At 39.0% G+C, this 14800-nt stretch overlaps 1 protein-coding gene across 1 annotated transcript in view; it reads left to right on the top strand.

Moving 5' to 3' along the window:
* Positions 1-206: 206 nt before the first annotated feature.
* CUNH3orf20 (chromosome unknown C3orf20 homolog) overlaps positions 207-14800 on the top strand; it is a 63300-nt gene continuing 48706 nt past the window's right edge. The window contains exons 1-5 of the mRNA XM_011357490.2: positions 207-1141; positions 1923-2063; positions 5265-5384; positions 13325-13460; positions 14486-14770. Coding sequence (XP_011355792.1) covers positions 658-1141; positions 1923-2063; positions 5265-5384; positions 13325-13460; positions 14486-14770 — 1166 coding nt within the window. The 5' untranslated portion in view covers positions 207-657. The remainder of the gene's footprint in view (positions 1142-1922; positions 2064-5264; positions 5385-13324; positions 13461-14485; positions 14771-14800) is intronic.

The following is a 14800-nucleotide window of genomic DNA, read 5'->3' as shown; positions in this document are numbered from 1 at the left end:
ATATTAGTCATTGAATTAAGAAAACTCATTCTCCTCATTTTTTCCTGTCTGCCCTTGGATGTACATGTTGAATAATTCTATGCCTATCCTTGCATCACAATCAGGAGCTTACACAACCAGGAAGCTTATCACCCTCTTCCAGAGAGAGCCAATGAAACATCTTTTTGTTTTTGCAGGTTTTTATTAATAGACCACAAGCAGATATTCCATCTTCAGATCTATAACTATAAAAGGTACCATGAAACCTTTCTCCCTTCCCCATCCTTTCCATTCCTCTAGCCCTTGGGGTCCCTCCTTAGGAACTCAGTTTGTGTGACTGTCCCTGGTACCATTTCTGGAACCTGCTCATCTCCAGATCCTTTCCAAAGTAACTCGCTAATACGGGTCTATTTGAGGTATTTCTGAGAAGAAAAGGGAGGAGGGGCATCCCTTTGCCCTACTCTGGGGGTAGTGACCAATTATTTCCTTATCCTTCCTGGATAGGACCTGCTGGCTCAATGACCTATAAGGGCCATTTCAGCACTTCATTCTGTCTATCTCCAAGGCTTCACCTTAGGTAAGCACTTTTGCTCTCATTCACCTCAGAGTCTTTGCAACTGAAGGTCCCTCTTGTTTGAGATGGACAGTATTACCTAGCAGTATGCACACTCTAGCAACATGAACGACATCAAGAGTAACCGAGAACTGTACCTGCAGTACACAGCCATGGCCCCCAAGCTGTTGGCCCACATCTCCAAATTGCTCATTGTTTGCCGGAATGCAGGCATTGCTGTACCTAAGGGCATCAAAAACATCTTTGAGTTCACTTGGGAGGAGCTCATCACTGACCCCATGGTGCCTACCCCGTCCGACATCTTGGGCCTAGAGATCAACCTTGGAACCCCACCTGTGGTGCTTGTGGAACCAACCCCCGTGCAGATCCCCATCCAGAAGAAGCCACCACCACCACCACCACCAGTACAACCACCACCGAAGGTATCCACATCCTCTGGGCCATCCAAGTTCTCTGCCCACTCTCCCACCCATGGCCATCAGGCTCATGTTGGCCAGGAGACCCTGCGCAAGTTCCAGCAGCAGTCTGTCCACCTGCTGACAGAGCTGCTCACGCTGAAGATGAAGGCCATGGTGGAGTCTGTGTCTGGTAAGCCTGGCTCGTCAGATTCTTTTCCATTTTTTCTGGACCCAGAAGGGTCTGCCTGGACTGATGTGTGTGTGTCCCGCACACCCACTCCAAATAGGTATATAAGCTTGCACTGAGAACAGATGGTCGCCATGGGTCTGCTATAGGAATTGAACTCCTCCCACGATCACTCCCAAGATTAACCCCCTTACTCCTCTCTGTTCTCTACATTTTCCTCCCATTCCTTCAACTTTGCAGAGCCAAGACTGGAAGTTTGGCTGTGGAGAATGGTGCAAGGTCAGAGATACTGAAAGGTGGATTCATGTGGAAATGATGCAGAGGTGTAGAGAGGTGGCACCCAGGGGCAGAGGTTATGTGGAGTTGCCTGTCAGGAGGGATGATTGATGGGTGGCAAGACAGAGCCCAACAGAGCCAGAATCAGGGAGAGTTATGAGAACTGGGGTTCACCTATGGTGACAGCATCATCCCAAGATCAAGACCAGGACTAAGAGCCACGTCAGTAATCAAGCCTTCTAGATGTTGTGTTGTTTTAAATACAAACAGCATCTGTACCAAGATCTATGGGTAGGAATAGAGAAGGGCAAGGGGTCAGAGAGCAAAGTGTCACCTGTCAGATTTTGAGAGCTCAAGACCCCTCTATTAGGAGCCCCCTCACACTTGCTTACCCTAGGAATAGATCTTCACTGTACCCTTATTTCCTGGACCATTTATGGAGGTCCTTTTCTGGAAGCATTAGCCCTGTGTTGAGAGGAAAAATGAGTTATTTTGATGATTTTTTTAGTAGGTGCCAACCCCCTGGATATTACAAGGCGCTTCGTGGAGGCCAGCCAGCTCCTCCACCTCAATGCCAAGGAGATGGCTTTTGATTACCTGACTGGCACAGTTGGGAGAAGTAGCTATGGTATTGGATCAGCGTGGAAAGGTGGGTACCCAAGCTTCAACCCTTAGGTGAAAATTCAAACAATAACCAATCAGAATGCAATGGAAAGGTCAAATCCCCGGTTTAAATGTTTGACATTTTCAAGAGTTGAAGTGGATGTGGAGCAATAGAGATTTTCAGAAGCTGAAGGTGAGTGAATAATTGGTACAGTTCGTGTGGAGAGCAGTTTGGTGGTATCTGACAGGAGGGAGATGCTCTAACATCTTACAAACCAGCAATATCTCTCCTAGGTCATTCCTTAGAGCTGTGCTTCTCAAACTATCTGCAGTGAAGGACCAATTTGTAAATTTCCAAACTTTTGTGGAGCGACCCTTTTAAAAATATGATAAAGATGTCACAGCAACTTTAAATTGTTATATAGTTTTCTAAATGTTTACTCTCAATTTTTGTACTCACCTAGTATGGCCTGATATGGATTATACTAGTCCACAGGTCACACTTGAGAGTTGCACTTAGCATGTATGCAAGAAGTCATACAAGAATATTTATTGCAGAATCATTTAGAATGGGAAAAAACATTGGAAACAACCTAAATATCCATTGACAGGAGAAAAACAAGTAAATTATAGTCTATTTAGACAATGGAACAAAATGAGAAGTGAAAACGAAAATGAACTAAGCACTAAAGCATATATATCAATAGAGATAAATCTCGAAAACTAGTGTTAAGCAAAAATAAAAAAAGTTATGGAAGACTACATTTGGTATGACACTATTTACATTTAAAGGATTTCAAAGTAATAATATATTGCTTATGGGTACATTATACAAAGTACAAATGTAAAAGTGTAAAGAAGAATGATGCAAAGTTGGGGGAAGTGATCTTTGGAGAGGGGAATCGATCTGGAAGACAGTGACTAGTCACATCTGTAATGTATCTCTTAAGCTTGGTGGATATACAGGTATTCATTCTGAATGCCTGAAAGTCCTCACTGTTAGGAGGTTTCACAGAGAAGCATAAAAAATTTATACAGTAATTCCCCCTTATCTGCATTTTCACTTTCCATGGTTTCAGTTACCCGTGGTCAACTGCAGTTTGAAAATATTGAATGGAAAATTCCTAAGTTTCAAATTGTGTGCCATTCTGAATAGTGTGATGAAATCTGCCACCGTCTTACTTCCTCCCACCCAGGACATGACTCATCCCTACATCCAGTGTATCCATGTTGTATAAACTCCCAGCCTATTAGTCGCTGAGAAGCCGTCATGGTTATCAGATTGACTTTTGTAGTATCACAGTGCTTGTATTCGAGTAACCCTTATTTTACTTAATAATGGCCCCAAAGCACAAGAGTAGTGATGCTGGTATTTCGGATATGCCAAAGAGTTCTCTCTTTAAGTGAAAAGGTAAAACTTCTAGACCTAATAAGGAAAGAAAAAAAAAATTGTATGCTGAGGTTGTTAATATCCCTGGTAAGAAGGAATCTACCTGTGAAATTGTGAAGAAGGAAAAAGAAATTTATGCTGATTTTGCTGTTGCACCTCAAACTGCAAAAGATATGGCCATGGTGTGTGATAAGTGCTTAATTAAGATGGAAAAGGCATTAAATTTGTGGATAGAAGAAAATACATTCCGATGGATAGCATCATATTGCTCCAGAAAGCATTGAACCTGTATGAAGACTTCAACAAGGGATCCCCTGAAACAAGTGACACTGAGCCATTTACTGTAAGTAAGGGATGGTCACACAGATTTAGAAATACATTTGGACTGAAAAATATAAAAATTACTGGAGAGAGACCACATTCACATAACTTTTATTTCAGTATGTTGTTATCATTGCTCTATTTTATTGTTGTTAATCTCTTACTGTGCCTAATTTATAAATTAAACTTTATCACAGGTATGTATGTATACAGAGGGTTTGGTACCATCCTCAGTTTCAGGCATTCACTGGGGGTCTTGGAATGTATCTCCTGTGGCTAAAGGGGGTCTACTCATAAACATTCTCCCTCACTTACACGTAAAACATATTGTAATTTTCTATTCCTCAGTTTCCTTTACTTAACAGACAAATGTTTTCCAACATGGCTATACACTTTTAATAATTATCATTTTGAGTGGGAATAAATTTCTTCTGTTTATGTTTCATAATTAACCAAATGCTTAGGTTTCTAGATTTTTTTTTTTATTCGTGGTATAATATGCACTGGAATAGGCAACTTTAAGTACATCACTTCTTATTTCTGTTTTATTGGTGATTAAGATTGATTACCCCGGAGAGGATTTATTGGGGCAGAGGGTCTCAATACATGTTCAGTTCTGACTAAAGATTGCTTTCTTGATGGGTTTTATGTACACCAACAGAGAACTGATTAGTTTTATTCTGTCTTTACCAGCATTGGCTATTGTTAGTTCTTTTCATTTCTGCTAAGTTATAAGATACTAAAAATTGTTTTAATTTCAGTTTTGGATTACTAGGGAAGGTAAGTGATTGTTTCCATCATCCAGTGTGCAGTCTCTAGTTATAATTTTCGACTGCTTGTAAAGTTAAGTTTACCATTTTCTTTATGAATTTGAATGAGCTGTGTCAATGAACGAATTGCTTAACACTTTCCAACAATTTCCTGCCTAACCAATTAAATGATTATGTTTGGGGAAAGAACAAGGAAACGATTTAATGAGGTTTATGGAAGAATGATAGATATTTTCCATTAGTGATGGAAGTGCTAAATATTCATTCTTGAGTGGTCAGATAATTAAATGATTCTGCACAAGACAGTATAATTCTGCAAGAGACTGATCTATGTGTTGAAGAAGCATTTGATTCTGTAGCTTGCATAAGGGAAAACTAAATTTTCTCTAAATTTTCTTTTAGCTGGCTCAGTGTTTATTCTTTCTTCCTAATGCAGCAGTTATACCACCTGCATTTGCCCTTCAGTAATGTCACATTTTGTGCTTGTTTGCTGCCCCTGCTGCCTGCTCTAGTGTCATTTCTCTCTTGAGAGATATTGAGGGGGAAGAGGGTGCTGTGGAGATGAACTTTAATTTCTTTAATTACTCTGAGCCTGCTTGTGCATTTAAACGTCTTTTTATTCCAAGATCTGGTTGTTTTGTACAACAGAGCACTTTAGAATATCTGGTCTGCCATACTGCTAGAACAAAAAGTCCATATTACGCTTTTGGTTAAAAAAATTAAAATTAAAAAATTGAAAGAAGTATCCCTCTCTCTTCCACTCTAGAGTCCCTCATGAACATCGCCGCCGTGGGAGTGAACTCGCCTTACCAGCTCATCTATGAGGCCTCTACTGGCTGTCTGAGTTTTTCCCTCTCGACTGGAAAGGAAGTCAAGAAGAAAGCAGGTAACTGTGGTTCCCAGCAAGACCTCTTAGCCTATCTGTAGGGGTGGAGTTGGGGAGAGGGATAGAAGATTTTCTATTTAGGTTGATATAGTTTGATTTGGTTTTCTGATAAGAAGGATACACAGTTTCCCTGACTGACTATACACAAAAGCTATTGACACAGATTCTTCCCCATGAAACTGGTGCATCTCAACCTACTCACTCCACAGCGCAGTCTCATCATTTGAATGTTTACATGACCTCCCTCCTGGTGATGTGGTCCCCCTCACCTGAGACAACACCCCTCTCAACCCCATATTTCCACCCCTCAGTCTCCCAACTTCACCCCCTCTACTCAGAGAGATCTGTGTTGCTCCTCTTCACACAGCAAGTGGGGAACCAATATCAGAAGCAAGGTATTTGGATAGCAGACCTAGCAGTGTGTTCTAAACTAGGTCAGTTTGTGGAGGCAGGAAACAAAGATGCAGAGGGCACTCCTACTGAGGAAGACACACAACAGAAGGAAAGACTTAAGAGAAAGAATGGGTGGCAATGAGGCCAAATAGTATCACAATGACCATGCAGCCAGAAGCTCAGAGGGCAGATAAGTTGGGCTGAAGAGGGCAGGGTAAGACTTCAGGGACAGGGTAAGGCTTCAAGGAACTCCCAGGTCACTCCCCTTCTCCCTGGGCTTCGATGGCAGAGTAAGGGAATAGGGTAAGTGGGGGAGGACTGCATTCAAAAGAGGTGATGGGAGGATTGACATAAGGTAGGAAAACTCAATGACTGTCCAATTGATTCCCACAGACACTGGAGGTAAGGCTGGAAGTTGAGAAGTTTGGATTTTATTCCTGTCCCAGCCCCTGGCTGGCTGTGTGATTTGCCTTCCTCCAGACCCAACTCTCCATATCAAGCTGATCCTATATCCTTTCAGTTAGTGAACAAATGTTTATGAAACAATTGCTAATTGTCAGTCACTGTTCTAAATGTCAGGGGTACCCCTGTGGATTCTAAGACAAAGAATGCCTTCCCTAATGGATCTGGCATCCTCAGCTTCCCTGCACAGAGTAGAATCAGCTGCCCCTCTCATTCCCCTGGTTCCTTTACATCTGTTGATGTGTTTTCTCTCCCTGTGGTTCAATAACCCGTATCATCACTTCTGGCATCCCACTTTATGTACCTCTGATTTTATCATATCCACTCCTGAGCTGGCCCTAAATTGACAGTCACTTTAAGGGAAAACGAACAGTGATTTCATGATTTTTTCCCCCCTAATCACCTCAAAGGTAATGCTTGAGTAACGCCATTACTAAGCAAAAGTTAAATATGTTTCTTTGTCTTTTTGTCTATATAGCTGTTTTCTTCTGCTACCCCACCAAGATGTGATTTGTCATGACTTTGCATCATCCTGATTAGGATGTATGTTCAATGATACTGCATTTCTTATAGCTTCTTGATAAGTTTTGGAATTATTCTCACATATGCATGCTAGGATGGGTGACTAACCTTCCCTAATAGTTTATAAGTAATCATGTAACCTTTCTTGCCCAGGAAAGTCCTAGTTTATGCTTATTATCTTGGCATAACTATTAATTATGCCTACTTTCACTGTAAAAACTTTCCCAGTTTGGACAATATAGAGTCATTCTGGTTTTAAGTCACTCTGGTTTGGGACCCCTACTATCTGTTCCATGCACATGTGCTATCACACCTCACCAGCTGGCCCCCTTTGCAGTTGTAGGGCCAAGAAGACTTGGAGCATGCACAGGCTCCAGGGTTTGGCCTACTCCCTGAGGGGACAACAGGTATTTCTGGAAAGTAGCCCAACTTTACAAGAAGAGAACTGAGGGAAATCTATCAGCAGTAGATCCTGGTTGGAGCTCCCACTCGAGGACCCAAGGCAACCAGGGATAGGCCAAACATGCTGAGGCCAGCAGATGTTTCAGGAGGTCATTCAGCTGGTAGCTGGGCCTCAGGGCCAAGTCTCTGGTCTCTGGTGTTAGGAGGAATTGGAGAAGGAACCAGGAATGACTCAGGGTGGCAAATACCAGAGATGGTACCTACACACTAGCCAGAAACTGCAAAGTTTGACTGACAACAAGGAAAACTCCTTCTGAGGCCCTCAGGGCTCAGTTGGAGCCTGAGCAATACACCTGACATGAAGTCAGGTTTTATTCTTGAAACCAAAGTGCAGTTGTTTCTGCATATATCAAGGGAGAGCATGTGGCTCCAGCTGGGTGGGTGGTAGAGGCTCAGAAGCAGGCAGAACCTGAATAGATGCCTCTGGAACTTCAGTCATGGAGGATCTACCTCCATAATTTTATATCACCATTTCCTTATACCACCTAATATTTTCTACAGGCAATAAATGTGAAAATAAGTGCAATAAGCACAAAACATTGCCATCCACAGATCTGAGCAGGCAGAAGAAAGAATAAGCAAATTTGCAGACAGGACAATGGAAATTATTGAATCTAAAGAACAGAAAGAAAATATCGAAAAAAAATGAATAGAAACTCAAGGAGCTGTGGTACACCATAAAGTGAACATACACAATGTGAGAGTCCCAGAAAGAGAAGAGAGAAAAAGGGATAGAGAAAATATTTGAAGAAATAATGTCTGAAAAGTTCCCAAATTTGATGAAATCATGAATATAAACATCAAAGAAGCTCAATGGACTCCAAATAAGATAAGCTTAAAGAGACGCACATTGTAATCAAACTTTCAAAAGACAAAGACAGAAAATCTTGAAAGCAGCAAGAAAAAAGCAAATCGTTACATACAAGTAATACTCAACAAGATTACAGGTATATTTCCCATCAGTAACTTTGGAAGCCACAGGCACTGCACTGATATAATCGAAGCACTTGAAAAAATTTTATATCCAGTAAAACTGTCCTTCAACAGTGAGAGAAATATTAAAACATTCCCAAATAAACAAAACCTGAGGGAGTTCATGACCACTAGATCAACCTTGCAAGAAATGTTCAAGGGAGTTCTTCAAGATGAAATGAAAGGACACTAGGTAGTACCATATGAAGAAGCCATATGGAGAAATAAAGATCGCAATAAAAGTAAATACATGGGCAGTTATAAAAGCTAGTAGTATTGTAACAATGGTTTGTAACTGCACTTTTTGTTTGATACATGATTTAAAAGACTAATAACATTTTTTAAAATATTATTAGTGTAAAAGCTAGTATTACTGTAACTGGTTTATAGCTCCAAATCTTGTTTTCTATTTAATTTAAAAGACTAGTGCATTTAAAAGAACTGCTTGTTTAAGTTTTGGGGCACATAATATATAAAGGTATAATTTTGTGACATCAACAACTGAAAAAAGACAAAATAGTAAGAAGGAAAGTTTTCTCATGTTGTTGAAATTAGGCTGATAAAAATTCAAATTAGAGTTTTATAACTTTAGGATGTTAAATGTAATCCCCATGGTAACTCCAAAGAAAATAGCTGTAGAATATACAAAAAAAGGAAATGAGAGAGGAATTGAAATATTTTACTCCAAAAAAATCAACTAAACACAAAGAAGATAGTAATACAGGATATGAGGGACAGAAAGCTATAAGGCATATAGAAAACAAAGAGCACAATGATAGAAGCAAGTCCTTTCTTATCAGTAATTATTTTTAATGGCTTAAAGTCTTAAATCAAAAGATAGAGCTTGGTAGAATGGATAAGAACACATGATCCAACTATATGCTATCTACGAGAGACATAGTTGATATCCAGACACAAACAAGTTAAAAGTGAAAGGATGGAAAGAGATATTCCATGCAGATAGTAACCAAAGAAAATCAGGAGTAGCTATACTAATATTAGACAAAATAGACCTTAAGTAAAAAAAAAAACAGTTACAAGAGATAAAGAAGAATACTGTATATTAGTAAACGTTTCAATACAGCAAGAAGATATGACAATTATAAACATTTATGTACTAATGACAAGCCATAAAAATACATGAAGCAAAAACTGACAGAAATAGATGGTTCTATAATAATAGTTGGAAACTTTGATATGCCACTCACAATAATGAAAAAAAAAAAAACCAGACGAGATAAGGACAGAGAACTTAAATAAAACAATGACCCAAGTAATTCTAAGACATATTCAGAACACAAACAAACAAACAAACAAAAATAGAATATGCATTCTTCTTAAGTGCACATAAGACATTCTCCTGGATAAGCCATATGTTAGGCCTCAATAGATTTAAAAAGATAGGTAGTGTACAAAGTATCTTCTCCAACCATAATGGAATGAAGTTAGAAATTGATAACAGGAAAAAAAACTGGAAAATTTACAAAAGGAAATTAGAAAATACTTAGAGATGAGTGAAAATGAACAGATAACTTACCAAAACTTACGAGTTGCAGTGAAAGTGATACTAAGGGGGAAATTTATAGTTATAAATGCTTACATTAAAAGATAAGAAAAATCTCAAGCAACCTAACTTAAGGAACTAGAAAAAGGACAAGAAACTAAATCCAAAGTTAGAGAAAGAAGAAAATAATAAAGATTAGAGTGGAGATGAATGAAGTAAAGAATAAGAAAAAATAGAGAAAATGTAATTCTTTGAAAACATCAACACAATTAGCAAATCTTTAGCTAGATCAACTAAGAAAAAAGGGAAGACTCAAATTACTAAAATAAATGGAAAAAGGGACATTATTAATAATTCTCCAGAAATAAAAGGATTATACAAGACTACTTTGAACAATTGTACACCAGCAAATTGGATAACCTACATAAAATGGACAGATTCCTAGAAACACAAAACCTACCAAGACTATCATGAGGAAATAGAAAATTTAAATAGACTTATAAATGGTAAGGAGATTGGATCAGTAACCAAAAAAACAATTCCCAACAAAGAAAAGCCCTGATGGCTTCAAAGGTAAATTCTACCAGACATTTAAAGAAGAACTAATGCCAATCATTCTCAAACTTTTCCAAAAACTTAAAGAGGGAACACTTCCCAACTTATTCTATGAAGCAAGCATTAACCTGATACCAGGACCAGAGAAAGACACTACAATAGAAGCAAAACTGCAGACCAATATCCCTTATGAACATTGATGCAAAATTCCTCAACAAAATACTAGCAAACAGAATTCAGCAGCATATTAAAAGGATTATGCACCATATATCAAGAGAGATTTATTCCTGGAATGCAAAGATGATTCAACATACAAAAAAAAAAAAATGTAATTCACCACATTAACAAAATGGAGAAAGAAAACAAACACATGATCATCTCGATTAATGCAGAAAAAGCATTTGACAAAATTTAATACACTTTCATGACAAAAACACAACAAACTAGGAATAGAAGGAAACCATCTCCATATAATAAAAGCCATATATGAAAAACCCACAGTAAACATTATACTCAATGGTGAAAGACTGTAAGCTTGTCTTCTAAGATTAGGAACAAAGGAAGGATGCCTGCTTTCACCACTTCTATTCAACATAGGACTGGAAATCCTAGCTAGAACGATTACACAAGAAAAGGCATAAAAGACATCCAAATTGGAAAGGAAGAAATAAAATTATTTCTGCAGATAATATAATTTTATATGTAAAAACCCTACAGATCCCACCAAAAAAAAAAAGCAAACCAATGGAACAAATAAATGAATTCAGCAAAGTACCAGGATAAAGGCAACACACAGAAATCAGTTGTATTTTTATACATGAGCAATGAACAATCTGAAAAGGAAATTAGAAAAATGATTCCATTTACAAGAAATAAAATACTCAGAAATTAACCAAGGAGGTGAAAGACTTGTACAGTGAAAACTACAAAATATTGCTGAAAGAAATTAAAAACGATATAAATAAATGGAAACACATCCTCTTTTTATGGGTTAGAAGACTTAATATTGTTAAAATGTCAATACTACCCAGGGCAATCTACAGATTCAGTGCACTCTCTATCCAAATCCCAATTGTGTTTTTTGTAGAAATAGAAAAGCTCATCTTAAAATTCACATGGAATCTCAAGAGACCCATGAATAGCCAAAGCAATCTTGAAAAAGAACAAAACTGGAAGACTGACAGTTCTTAATTTCAAAACTTACTGCAAATCTACAGTAATCAAAACAGTGTGATGTTGGCATAAAGACAGGCATATAGACCAATGGGATAGAATAAAGAGCCCAAAAGTAAACTTATGCGTATATGGTCAAATGATTTTTGACAAGGTGCTAAGACCATTCAATTGGAGAAAGAACCATTTTTTCAACAAATGGTGCTGAGAAAATTGGACATCTACATGCAAAAGAATGAAATTGGACCCTTACCTGACACCATATACAAAAATTAACTTCAGATGGACCAAGGGCCAAAATGTGAGAACTAAAGCAATACAACTCTTAGAAGAAAACTTTGGAGAAAGATTTTATGGCATTGAATTTGGCAATGATTTCTTGGCTATAACACCAAAGGCACAGACAACACAAGAAAAAAGACAAATTGGACTTTATGGAAATGTATTAATTTTGTGCATCAAAGACACTATCCACAGAGTAAAAAACGGCAGCCTACAGAATGGGAGAAAATATATGCCAATTCTATATTTGATAAGGAGTTGATATCCAGAATATGAAGAGAACTTTAAAACTCAACAACAACAACAAACCTAAATTGAAATGGGCAAAGGACTTGAATAAATATTTCTCCAAAGAAGATATTCAAATGGCCAATAAGCACATGAAAGATGATCAACATCACTAACCATTAGGGAAATACCAATCAAAACTATAATGAGATACCACTTTACCCCCAGTAGGATATCCACTATTACAAAAGCAAACAATAAGAGTTGAAGAGGATATTGAAACACTTGCATGCAGCCGATGAGAATATAAAATGGTATAGCCACTGTAGTAAACTGTATGGCAGTTCCTCAAAGAATTTAAAATGGAATTACTATAAGATTCAGCAATTTTACTTCTGGATATATATCAAAATAATTGAAAGCAGGGTCTTGAAGGGATATTTGTATACCCATGTTCATAGTAGCATTATTCACAATAGCTAAAATATGGAAGCAACCCAAGTGTCCATCAATGGATAAATGGATAAATAAAATATGGTCTATATATACATTGGAATATTACTCAGCCTTAAAAAGGAAAGAAATTCTGACACATGTTACAACATGGATGAACCTTGAGGACCTTATGCTATGTGAAATAAGGCAGTCACGAAAAGATAAATACTGTGTGATTCCACTTATATGAGGTACTGAGAGTAATCAAAAAGACAAAAAGTAGAATGGTAGTTCCCAGGGACTGCAGTAGTAGAGAATGGGGAGTGATTGTTTAATGGGTACAGAGTTTTAATTTTACAAGATGAAAAGAGTTATTGAGATGGATAGTGGTAATGGTTGTCCAGCAATGTGGATGTATTTAATACCACTGAACTATACACTTAAAAATGGTAAGATGGTAAATTTTTGTTATGTGTATTTTACCACACTATTAAAAAAATTATAATCTCAATGGATCCACACTTTCCTCTGCAGAAGGCCTGAGATTAACCAACATCAGAGAAGTGTTGAAACTGATCAAGATGGAATTGAGATTTTTGGTCTTTAATCAAAAATATAAGAAGGGAATCACTTAAGTATCCACAGCAGCACACATCTGTGCTCTCTCCACCTAGAACAAGGCTGCCTTTAAGGAAACATGGCTGGATTCATCATTCTGCACAAGTCTGTTTCTGATACATGCTTTGTTGGCTTACGGAGTGATGTCTCTGTTTTATCAGTGACCCTATAAGTGACCTTATAAAATAGGGATTCCTGTCCCAAGGAAGCATAAACGATTCTCCCAATTATTTTGACTTTCAGGGGATGCTGCTCTTCTGCTCTCCCCAACCCCTCTCCCCAGGAGAAACCATTTTCTAAAACCCCTGTCTAACCTCTTCATCTCCAACTACAGGCAAATCAAAAAATTTAGAAGAGATAACCATGTCATCCCCTCAACGAGGAATGGGAACCTCTGTATCTGACAATGTGGAGATCAGTGACCCCTGCCCAGAAGCCCGGGAGAAGCTGCAGGAGATGTGTCGCCATATGTGAGCACCTCAGTGGTTGGGGGTGGATGGAAGAGGAAGACACAGCCACCAGTAGCCTGTGTGCGCATGAAGGGGAATATCACAAAAGTGTCTGAACTGTGCCAGCAAGTGTCAGGTACCCAGTGCCCCCAACAATAGTGACAGGGTGACAGCCTGTAACCATCCTTCCCACTCACAATCCTTTTCAGTCCTCATTCGACCTCATGAGGAAGACAGAATTTATACCCATTTTGCAGATAAGGAAGCTAAGGCAGCCCAAGCAGGCAGGTAAGGCATTGCCTGAGGTTCTGCATCTTGGTGAGCCTGACCCCATGCACTGATCTTTGCCTCCTCACCAGTGATACCCCATTTGCAGGACTTCTTATAGTCTGCAGCCTTGTGCCCTGAAAGTTTCTTTCTTAACATAATTTGTCAGAGTTCTCCTACAAAAAGAAAAAAAGAAAGAAAGAAAGAAAGAAAGAAAGAAAAAAAGAAAAGAAACACCTTTCAAAACAAAAAATATTAACATGGATGATTAATAATATTTATGATTTTGTGGGTCCCACAAGTCCCGGCAAGTTAAGTCTACATTTCTCCAAAATCTCAGACCATGGACCATAAAGGATTTAAAACCTAGTCATATCTAAGCCATATATGTCTTGGACTCCCTGGGCAATTACAGATACAGAGCATGAGTAGAGGGCAACCACCAAGTGTCGCCCCTTACTGTGACATTCTGGAAGGAAGCCTTCTCTCCCTGTAACATCAGGACTGATCCCCTAGGTCCCCCTCTAAAAGCAGTCCCATTCCATAGGTCCTCACCTAGCACTATAGGTGGAAAGGACTGGTCTCAGAGGAGTACCGGGACCTTCCCAATTTTCCTAAAAACACTACTTTTAAGGATGAGGGGTGTGGAGTGGGAACACATACTTTTGGGACAGGGAAATGGAATGGGAGTCTTGGGAGCTGGGGCGAGGGCTGTAGAAAGCCTCCCTGGTGAGTGAGAGCCAAGTGGCTAGAAGATATGTTGGTCTCCTTCTCTGCAGAGAAGCCGAAAGGACCTTGTGGAAAGGGAGGAATGTCTTCTACCCCATGATCTTACGCCACTACAAGGCAAAGGTGCCCTCTCAACCAATGTCGGCCCCAAAAGGGGACACTCAGACCTCGAGCTCTCATCACCCTCAAACTCCAGGTGCTCAAACTTCTACTTCCACCCCTCACCAGCCTCCCACCCAACATGCTCACTTCAGCCGGCACTCTCAGGATTGGAAGGGATCCAAGAAGACCATCAAGTTGCATTACACCTTCTATGATGGGACTTCCTTCGTTTAGTATCCTTTTGTTTGGTGCTGCCTTTTCTC

Source organism: Pteropus vampyrus, unplaced genomic scaffold (genome assembly GCF_000151845.1).
Source record: "Pteropus vampyrus isolate Shadow unplaced genomic scaffold, Pvam_2.0 Scaffold35, whole genome shotgun sequence".
Taxonomy (NCBI): Eukaryota; Metazoa; Chordata; class Mammalia; order Chiroptera; family Pteropodidae; genus Pteropus; species Pteropus vampyrus.
Note: the sequence above shows the minus strand (reverse complement) of the source record. Positions and strands in the feature narration are given on the sequence as shown.